Below are 16,074 nucleotides of genomic sequence, written 5' to 3'. Positions count from 1 at the left end.
AAAGGTGAGGTGTGGGTCCAAGGTATTAATCCATGTAAAAAAATTTTCCAATTCAGCATAAGATCCTCCCCAGAAAAAGAGTACATCGTCCAGATAGCGTTTCCATAACTTTACATTATGAAAAACTGGGGCTGGATATATTAAGTCAGCTTCAAATTTAGAAACATATAAATTAGCCACTGAGGGGGCAAGAGTCGCCCCCATCGCGACTCCTTGAGACTGAAAGTAAAAATCCCCTCGATACCAGAAGTAGTTGGACTTAACTACTAGAGTAGCTAGTTTCATAAGCCAGTCTTTATTAAAACGGCCCAAATCCATATTCAGTAAAGTATCTTCCACAATCTGCAAAGCAGCATTCTGGGGTATGCTGGTATACAATGAAGTAATATCTAAGGTGACTAGATATGTGATTTCAGAAAGATTGTTTATTGTTTCCAAACATCTTAGCAAGTGAGCTGAATCTTTCAAATAAGAAGGGGCTTTCTTCACTTCTGATTTCAAAAAATAATCAATAAATTTAGATAGTGGTTCCAACACAGAATTTCTGGTAGAGACGATAGGGCGCCCTGGAGGATTCCTAAGATTTTTATGAATCTTTGGGAGTAAGTATAGTTTAGGAGTAGATGGAAATGGTTCAATTAAAAATTGCGCTTCCTTTTTTGTAATCATTTTTCTTTTTGAACCTTCCTCCACCATCTCCTTTATCTCCAATTTCAATTGCATAACAGGATCTTCATCGATTTTAACATATGCAGAAGTATCGGCTAGTTGTCTCAAAGCCTCTTCATGATAATCAGAGCGATCCCAAATCGTAATAGCCCCGCCTTTATCAGCCCGAACCACCAGTAAATCAAACCTTTTTTGCAGATCTTTCAAAGCCGTCATCTCGTTTCTAGAGAGATTGAATTTCCTATGCTGAGAGGAATAAACCTCCTCCATGGTCTCTAGATCTTTCAGGACAAGATCCCGGTATGTACTTAAAAAAGGTTGCAAAGCACCAGGAGGACACCATCTGGATTCTTTTTTAATAATAGAAATATCCAAAGATGGAGGATATTCCTCAAAGAAAACCTTAAGTTGTAGCTTGCGAAAAAATTTAAAAAAAGCAATTCGCATCCGAAAAGGATCATAGGCTGTAGTAGGGACAAATCCCAAACCATATTGTAAAACCTCGGTCTGCTGTGTAGAAAGGGGAGTAGAAGATATATTAATTATTGTTGATAGCGATTCATTCGAGTTCAAACATTTGGTCCCTGTGTATCTTTCGATCTCTGGATTTGTTTTCCTCTCCCTTTTGGTTGATCTCCTTGTCGTGTTTTCCCTTGACCTTCTATCGATCCTTGAACTCCTAGTGAATCGTTCCCATCATCACTACTAATATCAGAGGTTCCTGATGACCCTTCAAAAGCTACTTGTTTATTCCCAGCTTGAACAGCAAACTTATCTTTAGAGATAGTATTTCTATTTCCTATTTTCTTCATCCATGTGTAAACCCTGTCTTGTTGGTAGTCACGTTCATCACGTTTAAATTTTTTAACTTTGCCTAACTTCAATGTTTCTTTAAATTTAGCGATAGTATCATCTAGGGTTTTTCTTTTTTGCACATTTTCATCAGCTAACTGTTGTTCTTGAGAGATAACATTATCTATAGCTTTAATTTGTTCTTTAATATCATTTTCTACATTAATTGTGGTCTCCACTAGAAGGATCATTAGGTCCCGACTACACCTATTCAGGATAGCCGTCCACTTATCCATAAAGGGCTTCTCCATATTAAAGGTCTTGGGTTCTTTAATAATCCTTAGACCTCTAGGGATCATCGCTTTCCTTAGATACTGAACCAATGTACTTTCATGTAACTCAGCTCTAATGAGTCTCTTCCATGCTGATTCAAGATCTGACCATGAGTTAGAGGGTACGTTTTCTCCTAAATCATCCATCAGACATGGCCGTTGCAAAATCTGTTGGAAAAGTTCTTCAGAATATCCTTCAAAAGAATCTTTATGAGCTGCCATCTTTTTGTCAAAGTACAATTTTATAAGGCAGTAAATATCTATTATACTAAGGCGGGGCTATTACGATTTGGGATCGCTCTGATTATCATGAAGAGGCTTTGAGACAACTAGCCGATACTTCTGCATATGTTAAAATCGATGAAGATCCTGTTATGCAATTGAAATTGGAGATAAAGGAGATGGTGGAGGAAGGTTCAAAAAGAAAAATGATTACAAAAAAGGAAGCGCAATTTTTAATTGAACCATTTCCATCTACTCCTAAACTATACTTACTCCCAAAGATTCATAAAAATCTTAGGAATCCTCCAGGGCGCCCTATCGTCTCTACCAGAAATTCTGTGTTGGAACCACTATCTAAATTTATTGATTATTTTTTGAAATCAGAAGTGAAGAAAGCCCCTTCTTATTTGAAAGATTCAGCTCACTTGCTAAGATGTTTGGAAACAATAAACAATCTTTCTGAAATCACATATCTAGTCACCTTAGATATTACTTCATTGTATACCAGCATACCCCAGAATGCTGCTTTGCAGATTGTGGAAGATACTTTACTGAATATGGATTTGGGCCGTTTTAATAAAGACTGGCTTATGAAACTAGCTACTCTAGTAGTTAAGTCCAACTACTTCTGGTATCGAGGGGATTTTTACTTTCAGTCTCAAGGAGTCGCGATGGGGGCGACTCTTGCCCCCTCAGTGGCTAATTTATATGTTTCTAAATTTGAAGCTGACTTAATATATCCAGCCCCAGTTTTTCATAATGTAAAGTTATGGAAACGCTATCTGGACGATGTACTCTTTTTCTGGGGAGGATCTTATGCTGAATTGGAAAATTTTTTTACATGGATTAATACCTTGGACCCACACCTCACCTTTACTATGACATCTCATCCTTACAAGATTGCTTACCTGGATATAATGATAATTAAAGATCAAGTTGTGAAAACTACTCTCTATAGGAAAGAAGTTGAACGAAATAATTTTTTGCACTTTTTGAGTTACCATCCATATTTTTTGAAATATAATATACCGGTTAGCCAGTTCCTACGGATAAAACGTATATGCTCAGATCGAGAAGAATTTGAGAAACAGTCTAAAATTCTGACCCAGAGATTTTGTGACAGATATTATCCTAAAAAATCTATTAGGAAAGCGTATCTTCGAGCGAAATATGCACAAAGATCTTTGCTGATTCAGGAAAATAAAAATAATGAAATAGAAGAAAATCTGATCTGTGTGCTTCCCTATAATGATTTAAGCAATACGTTTTAGAAGAAAATCTGATCTGTGTGCTTCCCTATAATGATTTAAGCAATACGTTTTATCAAAGTATAAAATCTCATTGGTCAATATTGAAACTTCATCCATGTTTTCAACAACTCCCGACAACTTCTTTTAAGAGAGGGCGGACTATCGGTGAATTTTTGGCTTTTCAAAAGTTTGAGGAAAAATATGAAGCTATTCCTATTGAGCAAGTTTATACACAGGAAATATGTGGACAATGTCAGTGGTGCTCTCAAGCAATGGTGGGCCCAGAATGGATCCATCCAGGTACTAAGAAAGTCTTTAAATTAAGGATGAACACTTCATGCAATAGTATGCATGTTATCTATGCAATACAATGCCCATGTCATTTGATATATATAGGGAGAACTAATAGAAGAATTATGGTTAGATTAACAGAGCACAAGTCTAAAATTAATACTGGAAGTGTAGAAGCGCCATTAGTTCAGCATTGGCAGACTATGAGGCATAAAATTAGTGATCTAAAATGGAGAATAATTGATTGCATGGAGATAGGGTGGGAGGGTGGAAATTATGTAGAACGTCTAAACTTTATGGAACAAAAGATGATTTTTTTACTTAATACGGTTAAACCGAACGGGCTGAATGCTGAAGTGGAGTGGATGACACTGGTTTAAATGTCTCCATGCTCGTTTCGTGATTCTGATAGGGTACGTCTGTATGAGGTCATTACGTTGACAGTTTTGTTAAAAGAACGCCGCCGCCATGTCTCTGCTCTAAAAAACTTTTTCGGCAGCACTCATGGAACAGGCATACTAAAGGTACGGGCTCTAAATACTTTTGAATGTTTTCTAAATTATGTCAGACTACCGATATAAGCTTTAAGTTATGCTTATATAAGTTAGTTCTGTAGAATGAATAATAGTTGAAGTGATATATAGTAAAACTCTCTCTTCTTTTGTCAGGGGAAATACCTTGATAAAGCCCCCTGGGCGAAACATAGCCTATGTTGGTGAAGAACCCCTGCTATGCTTCTCTAACAAAGAGATGAGTATTTTTTCAAAAAATTTATTTATATAGAAAAAACTATGAAAAATTATGACCGATGAAGATCTTTGTGCTTGTAATCTGTGAATGAAAATTTCTCACAGTTAGCACCGCTGAGGTCTTAAACGGGACAAAGTATATGTATATCTAAGGTCTTTTGTTATTTTTGATCTATATTATCAACCTTAGTATAATAGATATTTACTGCCTTATAAAATTGTACTATTTCTTTAATAAGACATTAACTATTTTTTTCTGAGGCCCTCCAAGTACCAAATCCAAAATGTGGCCCTGCAAACGGTTTGAGTTTGAGACCACTGCTATAGAAAATCTGGTTATCAGCCTGTGACTCAGTGCATAGGGTTCACTAACTTAGCATTACAGTTAGCAAGATGGGCAGGTGACAGCAAGCCAAGAACCATAAGGTAGCAATTCACAGGTCTTCCACTGAAATGAAGAATGATAACTCAGTGCAGAACTTTTAAAAAGTTGTAGATTTCCTGCTTGAAGTTTGCAGAGACATACTAAATACTCACAGGGGAACCACCTTTGGCCATACTCTAGTTTATTTCCTGCACTTACCCATAACCAAGGTATTTGGGACTGTTGTGCAGTTAAACTTTTTAAAACAGAAAACTACTACTACTAATCATTTCTATAGTGTTAATATGTATATGCAGAGTTAAAACAATAGCCCAGTTTCGTGAGAAGCTCACCCAGCTGGCAACACTGCTGCCAGCCCCAAGACTAGATCTCACCTTATACTAACCCTGCCCTGGTGTTTTCCTATGGTTACCAGACGTCCGGATTTCCCTGGACATGTCCTCCTTTTGAGGACATGTCCGGGGTCTGGATGGTGTTTCAAAACCCGACACTTTGTCATCGAGTGATGGCCGCGAATGCTCGGACTTCCTCTCTGCCTGATAAGAGCAGGCAGCGGGGGGCGGAGCTTGGGGTTGGGGTTAGGGCAGGGTGGGAGTAACTAGGTGGTTCTGGGGGCAAGACACTGCCACTGGGGGGATGGTAGCTCTACCTGTGGCCATCGCTGCAGGCCATTTAGTCCTCCTAGGCTATTTGTTTCATTTTATTTTCTGTAACTTTAGAATGGCTTTAGTTAGGCAGAGAAATAAAGAAACCAATGAGTAGCAGGAGGAGGCAGTAGAAATAGAATCTAACATTTCCTTCCTCCAGGCTTACTGTTGACCCCTGCTCAATCAACTGCTGTATACCTGCTAAGTCTTTCACATTGAGCAAGAAAATCCCACATTTTGGAGGTACATTTGCCAAAAATCCCATGGAACATAGGAAACTCTGGAGCCAATCAATCAATTTTTTTCTTTGCCTGCATGAAAACAGAGCGATCAGCAGACGAGAAGATGAAGAAACAAAATATATAAGTGGTATAATGGGACCAGGTCACCCAGATGTTTACATTCTAGAATATAGGATATCTGGATGAGAAATAATAGTTTTCTGAGAACAAGAAGTAATTATGGGCCAGATTATATAAATGGTGCCTACTGTAGGTGCCCAAATCAAGGATGTTTAGCAATGCCTAACTAAAATCTGCATGAAGCCCAAATTGTGTCAATTAGCTTAAACGGCGTGGTAGTTGACCATGCCATTTTAGTGAATTGAAATTTTTTTTAAAAAAATTAACTAATTAAAAGTTGAGTGGAGAATTCTATACAGCACCTAGCAATGCTTAAGTCAAGGCATCCTCTGATGCCTAATGACACCTACCTTAAAAGTAGGCATGGTTAGAGATGAAAAATAGGTGTGGTAAACTTAAGTGTCACTAAGCATGCGAGATAAGTGCCGGTATATTGGCCTTATTTTCCGTCACCTACCTGTACGGAGCCTAATGACACCTAAGTCTGCTTAGGCACCGGTAGGCATGATTCTATAAACAGTACCTAGTGGTTGATTGAAATCCATGCATACTGGTGCTTAAATGTTTGTTAGGCGTGGTAAGCCTTATTGGGTCAAACCAATGGTCCATCTAGCCCAGTATCCTGTCTTCATGGAGGCCAATCCAAGTCATAAGTACCTGGCAAAAACCTGACTCTGTATTCTCACATGTGGGTGACATCATCTACGGAAACCAGTATGGACCCTAGTAAGCGTACTTTCATTTAAAATTTTTGGCAGTGCCTATACCGCATGCATGTCATGTCTTCCCACCCGACGTTGACTCAAGGGACCATCGGTTCTTCTTTATCTGCGCAACTGAGAACATAAGAATTGCTACTGCTGGGTCAGACCAGTGGTCCATCGTGCCCAGCAGTCCGCTCCCGTTGTGACCCTTAGGTCAAAAACCAGTGCCCTAACTGAGTCAAGCCTTACCTGTGTACGTTCTGGTTCAACAGGAAGTTATCTAACTTTGTCTTGAATCCCTGGAAGGTGTTTTCCCCTATAACAGCCTCCAAAAGAGCGTTCCAGTTTTCCACTACTCTCTGGGTGAAGAAGTACTTCCTTACGTTTGTATGGCATCTATCCCCTTTTAACTTTAGAGAGTGCCTTCTCGTTCTCCCTACTTTGGAGAGGATGAACAACCTGTCTTTATCTACTAAGTCTATTCCCTTCATTATCTTGAACGTTTTGATCATGTCCCCTCTCAGTATCAACTTTTCAAGGGAGAAGAGGCCCAGTTTCTTTAATCTCTCACTGTGTGTCTTCAGTTTTCTCTTCAGCATCTAAACTAAACTAAACCTTAGGTTTGTATACCGCATCATCTCTACATTCACAAAGCTCGACGCGGTTAACAGGAGTTAGGGTAGAAAGGAACTCCAGAGAAGGGAAGGATGAAGAGGAAATTTAGAGGACTAGAAAATCAGAGAGGGAGGAAGAGTTACATTTTTGAGAATAACCATGTTTTCAGATGTTTACGGAAGAGTTGGAGAGAGCTCGATTCCTAAGAGGGGAAGTAATGTTAACCCTTATTTTGTACCTTCCTGTACTTATTTTTCATTATTTTCCTCATAGTTTATTGTTTTTATTGTATTCCAGTATTTTACCTGACTTAGGTTTATTTTTGCCAGTTTTTATTTTTCAGCCTTCAGGTTGATCATGACTTATCATAAGCAGTTTAGCATGCCATCAACTCTTGAAGTCATCTGGAGCTCCTCAGATTTGCCATCAGCTACCAGAAATCACATCTGCACCCTTCTCAGGCACTTGAGTTCATTGGGGCTCTCCTGACTATTACTTAGGGTTAAGCTTTTCTACCAAAACAATCACCATTTCCGTTCGAGTACATATCAGTGCGTTTTAGTCTCCCTTGGATAAGAAGCCTCTATCTGTTCATCCCGTGCTAGCTGTTTCATGAAAGAACTATTCCACACAACACCCCCTTATCAAGTCTCCATCTGTTGCTTGTGATCTAAACTTGGTATTATCTGTTCTTATGAGGTCTCCCTTTGACCGCTTACATATTGCTCTCTCAAACTTCTCACTTGGAGAGTCGTTTTCCTTATTGCCCTTAGGTTTGTATATTGTGTGAGTGAACTTCAAGCTTTTGTGTCGGATCCTCCCTACACAAGATTCTGCCTCATTAGGGTAGTACTTCGCACTTATCCAAAATTACTACCCAAGGCCATCTTGGAATTCCACCTCAATCAATCCATAGATCTCTTTGTTTTCATTTCAAAGCTGCATTCACATCCTGGAGAGGCAGCACTGCACATCTTGGACTGCAAACATGCTCTGGCATATTACCTAGAATGCACTAAACCTCATAGAGGATCCTCCCAGCTCTTTGTGGCTTTTGATCCTAACAGACTTGGCGTTCCTCTTTCTAAGATAACCATCTCCATTTTGTTGGTGGACTAGATCTCCTTCAAGGCTGGACTGATGCTTCAGGGCCTTGAAAGTTTACTATGTTTGAGCTATGGCTCTTTTGGTAGTTCATTTCCATTCTGCATCCATTGAGAGCATTTGCAAAGCATCCACTGTAAATCCACCAACCAAGGGTTCATCTTCAATCCATACCTTTACTTCTCACTACTGCTTAGAACAAATCTCCAGAAGAGACAATTGGTTTAGACAAGCAGTTCTGCAGAATCTTTTTACTTTCTGAATGCCAACTTTTCCTCCAACCTACTTGGGTTTTGCCAGACTCCAGTTTATATACCGGTATCCATTGTCCAGAGCCATGATCCTGGCAGCTTGGGAGTCTGAAATTTGAGAATATAATGCCTGCTTGTCCTTTGAGAAAACAAATATACTTACCTATAGCAGGCATTCTCCAAGGACAGAAGGCATGTATTCTCACAACCCATCTACCTTCCCTAGTTGGCTTCTTAGCTTTGTTACTGAACTAATGGTCTCATGAGCCGATGGGCAGGAAGGCACCAGGATGCTAAAAAAAATTTAAAGTGACAGTGCTATTGGTAGTGTCTGTAGCAGGTTCTTTGGATGATGTCACCCACATGTGAGAATATATGCCTGATGTCTCAGAGTGCACCTGCTACAGGTAAATATCTTTGTTTTATTGTACTATTGCATAATGGCATCTTAAACATATTCATTAACCCACAACAATATCTATGTTAAAAAAAAAAAAAAAATCTAAAAAGTAGTGGCATGTCGCCAATCAAAACTATTGTACATGAAAAATGTAAATGTGCTTGAAAGAGAAACATTTTTTGATCTGCATGGTGGCAATATTTGAAATGAAAGAGAGGATGATTTATATAGTTACTTAGCTAGTTACGTTGAAATAAGATCCAGTGGTTTGAATCCCACCCTGACGAGTGTCTGTCAATGGAATAGATAAATCCATATTAACCAAGTAAATATCAGGTGCTGAATGATTATCTTAATAATCTACAATATATTTTTTTTTCCATGAAGACTATCTGCTATGATTCTGTTACTTTAGGTGCAAAAATGTATGTTTTGAAGGTCATTGGTCTGTACAGAATTACAATTAGCCTTCCCTAAATACATCTGGCATGTGTCCACTCAGACAAGGGAATCGGAGAACTGCTGGCTACAATCGACTTTTTTCATAAAACCTTTGGATATTATTTTTAAATGTGTCATGCATTCTTTCTCTCTTTGTCTTGCAGGATCCCTAGAATGCCCTGAAATAAATGTAACCACGACCTTATCGGATGTAACAATTACAGGAATGTCGGGAAACTTTTCAGTAAATGTCACATACATAAATAATACAGTGGTACCTGTTTCTGTAGAGGATCATACAATAACGAACCTGCTGCCTGATACTCAGTATGTCCTTGTGTTCTGGGACAGCAATGTCATATGTTGTAAAAATGTGACAACAAGTGAGTGACATTTTTTGTGTTTGATTTTTGTTTTGTTTTCGTTATATCAGTGGGTTTCAAGAAGGGGTTGTACAGGTTCCTGAAGGAAAAGGGGATTGAGGGATATAGATAGAGGGGGTACTATACAGGACAAAATGTCTTCAGTAGAGGATCACTTGCAGGTCACTGACCTGGGGTCCGCCGCGAGAGCGGACTGCTGGGCACGATGGACCTTTGGTCTGACTCGGCAGAGGCGATGCTTATGTTCTTATGTGGGACTAATTCTGTCTTTAGAGAAGAGATGCAGATAAAGTGGAACAGTAGAGGTCCCCATAAGACAGTGGTCATTGTTTTAAGGCCCACAAGCCAATGGAGGATCTCCAAGATCTCTGAGGTAGCTTGCGGAACCTGTGCAGAATATCACATGTTGTGTATATTTTGCACTGTTCAGGAAGAAATGCATTTCTCTCTATTTCTCTGGTGGTGTACTGCATGCAGGGTCTGACATCATGGGTTTCAGTTGTGTATATTGGGACTTTTAGTTTGTGGTCCTGTATTTGCATAGGGTTCATCTGTGTTCTTCAAGGTGTGAACAAGGCCAGGTGTTCTGGTAGCAATGATTTGCTTCCAAGTGTGTCAATCCTCTTCAAGAGGGGTACAAGATGTTGTCACATTTGGGTTCCTGTCAGAAACCAGGGGTTATGAGTGCTTCCTCCACTGCTTCCTCAGCTGTTCTGATCAGTGAATTGAACTAGGGGACCCTCTGCTGAATCACCCCGGACTAGTTTAAAGTTTATAAGGAAAATGTATACAGAAACACTTGGACAGGGTAGCCTGCTTTAAGGGTGGATCTCATAAGAACATAAGCAATGCCTCCGCTGGGTCAGACCTGAGGTCCATCGTGCCCAGCAGTCCGCTCACGTGGCGGCCCAATAGGTCCAGGACCTGTGCAGTAATCCTCTTTCTATACCCCTCTATCCCATTTCCCTGTTTTGGATCAGGGAGTTTGCACAGCCAGTTCAAACTGAGTCCTTTTTAATGCAGGTTTCTCCTAAATGTTCCCTGTTGATTGCATTGTATCAGTCATGCAAAAAGTAAAAACAAAAAACCCAACGACAACAAAAACCATAAAACCCAACAAAAAACAAACTCCCTTCTTATTCTTAGCATTAGAGTTATCTTAGAAGATTGGTAAAAGATTACCTCTTTCCCACAAAGTAAGAAATTGCACATCTTTGTTTATGGGGAGAAAATCAACCTGCCACCTGCCTTTCTCTACATACTTCTGAGGTACTGCTATTTAAGTCCTCTGAACCCTATCCCACAGGATACCATCTTCTTCTGCAGAAGGTTTTAAAAAAATTTTTAGGTTGTTCCCTGGGATGAAAGAGGCAACATCACCAGGGATGCTCCATTGGTTTTGCCATTGTTCTTTTGTTTCTTTTTGTTTTACATAAGAACATAAGAAGTTGCCTCTGCTGGGTCAGACCAGGGGTCCATCCCGTCCAGCAGTCCGCTCCCGCGGCGGCCCATCAGGTCCATGACCTGTAAGTGATCCTTTGTCTAAAACCCTTTAATCCCCATTTTTCTTCTATCTATACCCTTTCATGGTCCTATCTCTACCTCTATCTATATCCCTCAATCCCCGTATCCTTCAGGAACTTATCCAATCCCTCTTTGAATCCCCTTAATGTACTCTGTCCTATCACATCCTCCGGAAGCGCATTCCAGGTGTCCACCACCCTCTGAGTGAAGAAAAATTTCCTAGCATTGGTTCTAAATCTGTCCCCTTTCAGTTTCTCTGAGTGCCCCTTGTTCTTGTAGTTCCCAATAGGCTGAAGAATCTGTCCCTTTCCACCTTCTCTATGCCCTTCATGATCTTGTAAGTCTCTATCAATTCTCCTCTGAGTCTTCGCTTCTCCAGGGTGAAGAGCCCCAGCCTTTCTAGCCTCTCTGCGTATGAAAGGTTTTCTATACCTTTTATCATTCTTGTCACTCTTCTCTGAACCCTCTCAAGTATCTCCATGTCCTTCTTTAGGTAAGACGACCAATATTGGACACAGTATTCCAGATGTGGTCTTACCATCGCGCGGTACAGCGTCATGATGACTTCCTTTGTTCTGGTTGTAATACCCTTCTTAATAATACCCAACATTCTGTTTGCCTTCTCCGAGGCTGCTGCACATTGTGCTGTTGACTTCATTGTTGTATCCACCAGTACACCCAAGTCTCTTTCAAGGTTACTTCCCTCTAGTACTAATCCCCCCATTTGGTAGCTGAACATCGGGTTCTTTTTCCCTATATGCATGACCTTGCATTTCCCTACATTGAAGTTCATCTGTCATTTATTCGCTCACTCCTCCAGTTTGTTCAGTTTTGCAAGAGCTATAAATGCCATCATGGTAAAAAGAATGAAAATTCCTTATTTAAATGTGAATACTCATATGTATAGATTTCTTTTTCCTGACCGTGTTTATCACAGCTATGGAGGAAATCATCATGGGTTAGATTCAGTAAATAACCAAGTTAGTCAACCAAGAAAAAAACTGGAACCAAGCCCCCACAAGTAACGAGTTCAAGTAAAAAGTGGGGATCAATCACCAACCAAGGATACGTTAAGCACAAACATTGTACAAGTGAATGAAATCTTCAAAGGAGTCTTTATTAGCTCATAATAACAGGACCTGACATGGTCTGTGTTTCGGCTCAACCAAGCCTGCCTCAGGGATCACAGAAAAGGAAAGTTCTGTACAGAAACTCCACATGTACAGGGCTTGCACCTTGTGAAACCTGGTGTAAACTCTTGTGCCCAGCTGATTGCAGATGGGTGCACAAATTAAGGTATTCTCTAGCATTGTGCTTAATTTCTGGGAACATCCTTGAACTGCTTATGCTTATGAGTTGTACGCTATGAAATTTCAGTTCAGATGTTATAGAATAGCAACTGGGACAGATGCACACGCAAATCCAAACTGGTGCCAATTAACTCCAATTAACACAATAATCGATAACACCTAATTGAAAAAATTAAGCTTGTGCATGCATCTTGAATCCATGCCCATATTTGGGCAACATATACAGAATTCAGAGGCATAAGCATGAAAATATCGGAGTTCGATTTTCAGTGGTGAAAGAGGGTGCTTTGCTGCTTCACTCCTTGAATTCTTTGGTCACTGGATCTAATGCACGGCAACTGGCCAGTGTTATGTCTTCTCAGCTGAGAAGTATCACCAGCTTCTGAAATGTTTTCATTTGCAATGTTCCGTTAGTAGTTTGTTTTTATTTTATTTTATTTTATAAATCTTTATTCATTTTTAAAACTTTCAATAAGTGTAACATAGGATACAATCATTTTCTACTTTAAACATCCCTTAATATACCATCAAATTCTAACTCACATCAAATATCCCCCCTCCCTTATACCCAACAATTGTTTTTAAGCATAAGAAATCATAAAGTATTCCCACCCGTCCTCCCCACCCTGGACGTGTATGAACAAAAGGGAAAATATAATAATCATTCTGTACAGTATTAGGTTAATGGTTCCCAAACATCCCTATATTTCTTAAAATGTCCCTGCTGTATGGCTATTGCCCGCTCCATTTTAGAGATTTGGCATAACAAATTCCAGAAAAAATTACAATTCAACCTATCCCAATTTTTCATAATTTGCTGTATGGCAACCCCTGTCATGATAAGCAGAAGTTTATTATTGTTAGAAGAGATTTGACTGTTGGCTCTCATGGAAGTACCAAATAACACAGTGCCATATGATAATGCCACCGGATTTTCCAATAGATTATTCACCTGGCCCCAAATGGATTTCCAAAAACTAAGTATCAATGGGCAATAGAATAGTAAATGATCTAATGTCCTAGCTTCAAGATTGTTCCTTTTTAATTTCTTGAGGGAAAGCATTGGGTGTACCAGGAAAGGATTTTTTGGTTAGTTAAATAGTCTAGTGGCCGTGTTAGTCAATTCTTTAAGGTAATAGGTAGAAGTAAAACAAAAACATAAAGGAAAAAATACCTTTTTAATTGGACAAACTTAATGTAATTTATGATTTAGCTTTTGAAGGTAACTCCTCCTTCCTCAGATTAGAATTAAGCAAATGTTGGCAAAATCAGTATATACGATATAAGGGAAACATGAAAGCATTTTGGTGGTAGTTGGAGACAAGAGGTGACAGGTATGTGAAGGTACGTGAAGGGGAAGCAACCGGCAAGGGAGGAAGTGGGGCCATTGGATGATAGAGACAAAAAGGGAGTGATAAAGGAGGAAAAAAGAGATAGCTGACAGGATGAATAAGTTCTTCACGTCAGTCTTCACGAGGGAGGACACATCCAATATTCTGGAACCGGAGGAGATCGTAAACGGGGATCGGGATGAAAAGCTGGTCCAACTAGAGTTAAGCCAAGAGGATGTCCTCAGGCAGATAGACACACTAAAGAGCGACAAATTGCCAGGTCCGGACGGCATTCACCCAAAGGTACTCAAGGAACTAAGGAACGAAATAGCAGAGCCACTTCGCCAAATATGTAACCTATCCTTAAAAACTGGAGAGATCGCGGAGGACTGGAAAATAGCAAATGTCACGCCCATCTTCAAGAAGGGTTCAAGGGGTGACCCGGGAAACTACAGGCCGGTGAGCTTGACCTCGGTCTCGGGAAAGATGATGGAAGCACTGATTAAGGACAGCATCTGTGAACACAAAGAAAACAATGGACAACTAAAGTCGAGTCAGCACGGCTTCTGCAAGGGTAGGTCATGCCTCACAAACTTATTGTACTTCTTTGAGGGGGTAAACAGCCAGGTGGATAAAGGGGAATCCATAGAAATCATTTACCTTGACTTCCAAAAAGTCTTCGACAAGGTACCTCACGAACGACTGCTTAAGAAGCTGCGGAAACACGGGGTGCAAGGGGAGGTCCACCGATGGATCAAAAACTGGCTGGCAGGCAGGAAACAGAGGGTTGGAGTAAAGAGCCATTACTCAGACTGGCAATGGGTCACGAGCGGAGTTCCACAGGGGTCGGTGCTGGGACCGCTCCTGCTCAATATATTTATTAACGACCTGGAGGCGGGAACAAAATGTGAGGTTATTAAATTTGCGGATGACACCAAACTCTACAGCAGGGTTAAAACCACGGAAGACTGCAAAGATCTGCAAAGAGACCTAACGACACTGGAAGAGTGGGCCAAAAAGTGGCAAATGAGCTCTAACATAGGGAAATGCAAGGTCATGCATGTAGGGAAAAAGAACCCAATGTTCAGCTACAAAATGGGGGGATCACTGCTAGGGGTAAGTAACCTTGAAAGAGACCTGGGAGTGATGGTAGACACAACATTGCACAGTGCGCCACAGCCTCAAGGAAAGCAAACAAAATGTTGGGTATCATTAAGAAGGGTATCATGACCAGTACGAATGAAGTCATCCTGCCACTGTATCGTGCAATGGTGCGCCCGCATCTGGAGTACTGTGTCCAGTACTGGTCGCCGTACCTCAAGAAGGACATGGCAGTACTTGAGGGAGTCCAGAGAAGAGCAACTAAACTGATAAAGGGTATGGAAAACCTCTCATATACTGACAGACTGAAAAAGCTGGGGCTGTTCTCCCTGGAAAAGCGGAGACTTAGAGGAGACATGATAGAAACCTTCAAGATCCTGAAGGGTATAGAAAAGGTAGAAAGCGACAGATTTTTCAGATTATGGGGAACCACAAGTACAAAGGGGCACTCGGAGAAATTAAAAGGGGACAGGTTTAGAACAAACGCCAGGAAGTTCTTTTTCACCCAGAGGGTGGTGGATACATGGAACGCGCTTCCGAGGCTGTGATAGGCCAGAGCATGTTACAGGGCTTCAAAGAAGGTTTGGATAGGTTCCTAGGGGATAAAGTAATTGAGGGGTACAGATAGTAGTAAGAGGTAGGTCATAGGGATAGTCAGGGACCACTGCTCAGGCAATGGGCCTGATGGGCCGCTGTGGGGGCGGACCGCTGGGCGAGATGGACCGCTGGGCGAGATGAACCTCTGGTCTGCCTCAGCGGAGGCAACTTCTTATGTTCTTAAAGCAGTTTGAATTCCTTTGTAGTGGGAAAGAAGGCCCAGGTCTTTGTTAAGTAGGAGACAGAGGGCCAGATTCACAAAGCAAACTGATCGGTTTGCGACCCCTTTGCAACCTGATTTCCCTCCTACTTGATATACTTACTTCTTTGCCAACCATCTTCCGATCCGCGCATGCAAATGAGGGGAACGGCATGCAAAGTAGGCAGGGATGTGATTCACTAAGCAAAACCCTGCAACACCGACTGGGTTGGCTGATCACAAACAAGTGACTGCTGAGGACCAGTCGCTCAAGCCCTTTCTGGCTGCCCTGCCTTCTGCCGCCCTACTCTCTGCCCTGTTAGCCTCGATCTCCTGCTGCCCCGATGCCTCCTGCAGCCCCGAATGACTCCTGCAGCCCCGACTCTCCCACTGCCCCTCATCTCCTGCCTGCCCC

At 40.9% G+C, this 16,074-nt stretch overlaps 1 protein-coding gene across 1 annotated transcript in view; it reads left to right on the top strand.

Moving 5' to 3' along the window:
- Positions 1 to 16,074, top strand: part of LOC117352352 (receptor-type tyrosine-protein phosphatase beta-like) — a 450,002-nt gene that overhangs the window by 107,738 nt on the left and 326,190 nt on the right. Inside the window, exon 3 of the mRNA XM_033928784.1 lies at positions 9,379 to 9,597. Coding sequence (XP_033784675.1) covers positions 9,379 to 9,597 — 219 coding nt within the window. The remainder of the gene's footprint in view (positions 1 to 9,378; positions 9,598 to 16,074) is intronic.

Source organism: Geotrypetes seraphini, chromosome 19, assembly GCF_902459505.1.
Source record: "Geotrypetes seraphini chromosome 19, aGeoSer1.1, whole genome shotgun sequence".
Taxonomy (NCBI): domain Eukaryota; kingdom Metazoa; phylum Chordata; class Amphibia; order Gymnophiona; family Dermophiidae; genus Geotrypetes; species Geotrypetes seraphini.
Note: the sequence above shows the minus strand (reverse complement) of the source record. Positions and strands in the feature narration are given on the sequence as shown.